Below are 6000 nucleotides of genomic sequence, written 5' to 3' on the forward strand. Positions count from 1 at the left end.
GCCTATGCACCAGCAAGTCTTCCCTGGACATGAGAAATAATGATGCCCAGCCACAACCAACAGTGATAAGAGCGGAGACTGGAAAACTTTCAACTTATTTGAGTGGAAAAGAGTCATCACTGCCTTCCACTCACCCTTTTTTTACAGAGGGGGAACAGATACCACAGGAGGTACTTGCTCAAAAAAAGGGCCACCTCTCAAATCAGTGAGTGGAATATCAGGAACACAAAGCACAACCTCCTCATTCACAGTCTGGGGGTCCTATCAAGACACAGAAACAAGAGAGCAGTGTGAGATTTACTAGGTAGCCAGACTCTGCCTCAGCTCCCGGAGACACCAGAGCATCAGTGGAACTGCCCAAAGAACTCCCATTCTGACAAAACACAAGCATGCTGGTACACTCAAAAGCCACTGTGACTCTTTGCTCAAGCCTTCCTGAAGCATCCAGCATGAGGAAGACGCTCAGAGCAGGCAACACAAGGTCAGCCAGTAAAAAAATTCAGCAGCCACAAGCAACTGACAGCGGTTTTACAACAGGAAGCACCCCGCTGCCAGCAGTACCGCCAGACCTTCTTTTTCTAAATTTGTGTATAACTCATAATCGGAAGAGAAACAGAGGAACATCACAGCACCCATCTCTGGCCTTGAGCCCACACCCCTCACCTGTATGGGCACACCTGCACACAGGCAGGCCTTGCAGGTGTTACATGGTGGGACCGTTACCACACACACTCACCTGGAGAACAACCGTGTCATTCTGGCAGAGTGGAAGGCAGTGACAGCAACATGACCTTCACTTCTCTGTGTTTCCACAAGTCTTCTGCTTGCTTTATATGCTTCCAGCAACTTATTTTTTCTAGTTGTCATATTAGGTTGGTTTTGATACTAAATAAAGCCCAAGAATCTTTATAGTCCCACTTTAATTTTCACCCTTTTTTAAATACAAAATGTATGCCATAAAAAGAATTATTAACATTTCTATAACAAAACTTTGTTAAGAAATGCTATAAACTCATGTCATTTTATTGTTTTGTGATCATAAACGTATTAGTACAGCTAGACATCTAAACACTGATTTCAACTTGAAATTTAAAACAGGTAAATGAACAAAACATCTCTAAGCTCTCTCCCCTCAGATTTATATCAACATGTTCATGATACGCAGCTCTTCCAGGACAGAAACGCAGGGAAGAACAACCCTATTTCTCGGCATTCTTTTCCTTTAAAGTAGTCTGCTTTGTCTGTCAGAAAGATGCACAGGAATGGCTTCAAATTTTGAGTTCTAGGCATACAAGAGAAGAGTCAAATTCCAGGCTTAGGGTATGAAAGCAGAAAGATTATGTTTGGAGCTCCAGCATGCAACCACCAGGCACAAGGAGAGGAGCTTTAAGGAATGATTCCAGTTTCTGTGCATGTACAGTGTAGTACAAAAGCTATCACTTCAAAAAGTTACAATTTAAAACTAGTTCTAAAAAGACTGCAGATTAGAATTCCAGCTTGACAGTAAAGTATGAACATAAAAACAAGTGGGTAAGAGCTTGCAAAGACAGAGAGAAGCAACATAAAGACCAACACATGAAACAATGTGAAGCAAGTTAACACAGTATAGGAAACACCATCTTACAGTCAGAGAGAATAAAACAAACAAAAAAAAGCAGCATTCTTTAAAAAAAAAAAAAAAAAGTCAAACCAATCAAGGTTCTGCAAAAATGGTAGAGCAATTAAGTAAACAACATGTTACAGTCACATACTGAATCAGGAGGAAAGGAAACACACTACTGAGGAAATATACTGAGATATGAAGAAAAAATAAAGATCTAGGAACTAACTGCAGTGTCTCTGTCATCTCCTACACTTACTCGGCCAAAGATCTGTTTTGGGGAGTTACTGTATTGTCAGTGGCTCCTCTATAGCAGCTGAAGAGAAAGAAGAGTGATGGAATGGAAAGAGAAAGAAAAATTGAAGAGATACTGGGGTATGTTTGTATATACATCTACATATACAAGCATACAAATACGTGCTCACGTACACACACGTATCCATATGTAATAAAAGATAACTTGGACTAGCTGGCACACAGCGGGACCAGCAAGATCAGTATACTTATCTTCTTCCTCCTCCTTATTTACTTGTTGCAGTCTTCTGTACTACAGAACTATATACATCAGGTCTGGAGCCTCATTACTTCTAAATACTTCTACATGGCAATTCAAGATGGCTGGGAAAAGAGTTTGCTGGTGTTTGTAACTGTTCTGTATGCTTCAGGGAGGCTGTGTAACTAAAACAGAAGAGAACATAGTCTCTGCACACCAAGATGCAGTCTATACCATGCACTCCTGAGAGTTTCTCCCCACAAAATACCTTTGCATTGGTATTTACTGCTTATGACCGCTGCACATTTTGCTAAAATAGTTAGACTGATGCAAGGACTCCAGAGTACAGAATACAATTTGAGATTTGTGACAGCTTATCTTCTGCTGCTCTGCGTGGTGTCAGAGCTCACTTTTCAGACCGCTCCATACAAACATGCAATAAAAATAAATCAGCTCAAATAAGTCTAATGATGTTTCACAAACACAAAAATACTCAGTAGTTACAGGCTCACCCCATCTCATTTCCATCACTACAGAACAGGAAATATATACTATTAATTAATTCATAAACCCTAATCTCTGCAGGCAGCTGAAATTGTCAGTTTGATAAATAAACTAGACAGTAATGATGGAAAATTAAACTATATTATCAAGGAAATTCTTCTGTCAGAGGACGCTGTCAAGCTCTATTCACAACAGTCTTACCTATACAGATTTTGAAAAATTTCTGTAAGGAAGGACTTAAAAACAACACCTGAACCAACAAGCAGCACAAGCGAACAAGACAGTTCAGGGAATTTGCTAAAACCCACACAGCTCAGATGCCTCACCGCTATTACCCAAATCGACCGTATTTTGCCAAAAACCCTCAACCCTTTAGACAGCTGATATCGCAGAACAGTGAATCCGAGACCGATCGCGACATTTCTGAAGCGCTGCAGAACATGCACACTCGCACCTCGCACTTGGAAACGCACCCGCTGGCCAAGCGCAGGACGGACCAAGGTAACTCCTCCTCGGTCACCAGTGTGGCACCGGCTCCCGCCGCCTCCCGCATCCCGGGGAGACACTCGCCGCTCACCGACGGGCGACAGATCGTGGGATGCCCCACGGAGCGCGCAGGCGGACCCGCGTCGCGATGGGGCCCCCGGGCGTCGCTTCTCCTCCCTGGCGCCGCTACTTCCAGTCCTCGCTCGGCTCCCCCGGAGCCGCCCCGCGGCCTGCCCGCGCTCATCGGGCTTTGCTTCCTCCCCGGGTTTCGGTGCAACAGCTGGATGAGACCGGTAACGTCGGGGGGGAGGCGCAACCGGCACGGAGCGCGTTCGGCGCCGGCAGTGCCGGGTCCGCAGGCAGCGCTCGCTCGCGGCCGCGCAGGGGCGCGGAACGCACCGTGGGCTGAGAGGATGCAACCGCGGGAGACGCAACCGACCTGCTCGGCGGCTGCCGAGCGAGGACCGGGCGGAAAGACCCCCTTCCGCAGTGAGGAGGAGGAGGCAGGAGGAGCCAGGGCTCCCCGCCATCCCGCCGCCAGCCCCGGCAGCGACCTGTTGCCCCGCGCGGGGGTGCCGAGGCGCGTCCCCGGGAGCGGGACCGGCCGCCGCCACTCACCTCTTTGATTTTGTCCCTTCTCTGCCGGACGGTGGGGTCGGCGGGCTCCTGCCCCACGGCTCCGACGGGCTGGCGGAAGAGGCGCTGGGGCAGCCCGGGGGCGCCCGCCTCTTTCCTGCCGCGGGCGTCCTGCAGAAGTTTCTCCTTGTCCTGGCGGATGTCCCTGCGGATCTCCTCGGGCAGCTTCTGCAGCGTCTCCTTGGCCTCCCGGAGAGCCCGCTCGTGGTCCGCGCGGATCCGCTCCAGGCTGCCCGCCCCGCCCGCGGCCGCCGCCACCGCCCCCGCCGCCGAGCCGCCGCCGAGCTGCGGCGGGACGCGGGGCTGCCCGCCGGGCGGCGGCGGCGGCGGCTGCAGGGCGGCCGAGTGGAAGAAGACGCCGCTGAGGAGCTTGGAGGAGTCGGGCAGGAAGAAGATGGCCCCGAAGCAAAGGGTGATGAAGGCGCTGAACACCAGCAGCAGCACGAACTTCTCCGTCAGCCGGAACGCGCCGGGGCCCGCCGCCTTCCTGCCCCCACCGCCCGCGCCGCCGCCTGCGGGGCCGCCCAGCGCCCCCGGCCCCGCCGCGCTACCGAAGAGCGGCAGCAGGCTGGCGGCGGGCATGGCCCCCGCGCCGCCTCAGCGCAGAGCAGAGCAGAGCAGCGCGCCCCGCCGCCGCCACGCAGGGACCGGACCGCACCGCACCGGACGGCTCGGCTCGGCTCCGCCGCCGCCTACCCCGCCTCGGCGGCAGAAAGTTTCCCCGGGCGGACGCGGCAACTTTTCCCGTTCCCGCCGCTCCCCCGCCGGCAGCGCTCGGCGTGTGCGGGGCGGGCGCTGTCAGCTCCAGCCCATGCTGCCGGGCCGCCGCCGCGGGTGCCGCTCCCCGCTCCGCCCGCGCGGAACTGCCGGGCAGCCGGGGGCGGAGCGGGGCGGGCCGGGGCCGCCGCTGGCCCAATGGCGGAGGGGGCGGGGCGCGGGCGGGGCGGGCCGGGCCGGGGGCGGGGTGCGGGCACGCCGCTCCACCTCCCTCCCGCACTGCCGGACCCCGCGGGTCCCTGGGGTCAGACCCGGTTGGGCTCCCCGGGCGGTGCTCACCCTGCAGAGAGGGGACGCGGCGGCGGGGACGCCCGCCCGAGGCAGCCCGAGTGAGGCGCCTTCGCCCCAGCGGGCGGTGGCAGCCCGAGGCGGGCGCGCGGCTCCGGCACGTGCCGGCAAGGCAGGCACGCGCGCACACGCTCACCCACGTGCACACTTGTGCACACACAGGGACGCGCGTGCACACACAGGCACGCACAGCCGCGCGCGTGTGCCCCCGCGTCACGGGCACGCACGCACACACACACACACACGTGCGGTCACACACGCTCACGCGTGCACGCGGCTGGGGACGTGCGAGGGGCGGCAGCAGCGCCGCACCTACCCCGGTGAGCGGGACGGGGCCGCAGCGCGGCTGGGTGTCGTTCCCGACCCGCTGTTGTAGGAGGAGCCGTACTCTTTGTAAGAGAAACAGGGGGTTTAGTTTGATTCTGTTTTCTTGTGCAGGTGAAAGGCACATCCTTTGCGAGGAAGTAGGGGGAATGCACCTTTGTGAGCGTGACAATTCGACTTTTTGTCTAGGCTAGTGCAAATGAAAAAAACAATGTGCTGGTGCACAGGCGTGTCATATTTGATAGCTGATCAAATTGCTGCATCGAGCTCATCTGTGGAAGGGAAGCTTTCCGTGAAAGGAAAAGGTTTTTTTAAAAAAAACCCCACAATTTATGATTTTGCTCGTGTTATACAGCAATGCAATGAACAGTGGGGATGTGAGAAGCAGGGAAACACAATAAAATGCTGGGTCACTTTAACTGAACGAGGGAATCCAGCCAACGCCCAGGGGTTTATCTCCCAACTTTTTTGGAACACACTTAGAGCCTGCCTAGACTTTGACAGCAGCTCAGCACCGTAAACTTAAACATTTCCTCCAAAATGTGAACCACAGAGTCTGAAAGAAAACAGTGAGCTGTGTTATTCCCAGAAGTTACAATGCTGAGGTTGGTTTGTTTGTGTATTTACATGACTTTATTTTGCAAGGGAAAAAAAAAAACAGTAGAGGGAAGTCTGCGCTTTAAAGAAGGGCAGGGAGAAGGCATTGCATAAGCTGTAAAGATGCGATTTTGAAAATGGGCTTGGCATGGGCCTAATTCTGGTCCCAGTGGAATTAAGGGGAGTTTTACTGTTGACTTAATAGGAAGTAAGGCTGCTGCCCAGAGCTTTTCTAAATCCCATTCTTTAGAAGTCAGAATATGTAATAGATTAATTAAAAACAGGTTTAGAGAAG

The 6000-nt window shown here is 53.5% G+C and overlaps 1 protein-coding gene across 1 annotated transcript in view; it reads right to left on the reverse strand.

The window, feature by feature from the left end:
* Positions 1–4301, reverse strand: part of MAN1A1 (mannosidase alpha class 1A member 1) — a gene marked incomplete at its 5' end in the record, with an annotated part of 145033 nt that extends 140732 nt beyond the window's left edge. Inside the window, one exon of the mRNA XM_080340985.1 lies at positions 3702–4301. Coding sequence (XP_080197111.1) covers positions 3702–4301 — 600 coding nt within the window. The remainder of the gene's footprint in view (positions 1–3701) is intronic.
* Between the last annotated feature and the right edge of the window lie 1699 nt (positions 4302–6000).

This window comes from Nesoenas mayeri (genome assembly GCF_963082525.1).
Source record: "Nesoenas mayeri genome assembly, chromosome: 3".
Classification (NCBI taxonomy): domain Eukaryota; kingdom Metazoa; phylum Chordata; class Aves; order Columbiformes; family Columbidae; genus Nesoenas; species Nesoenas mayeri.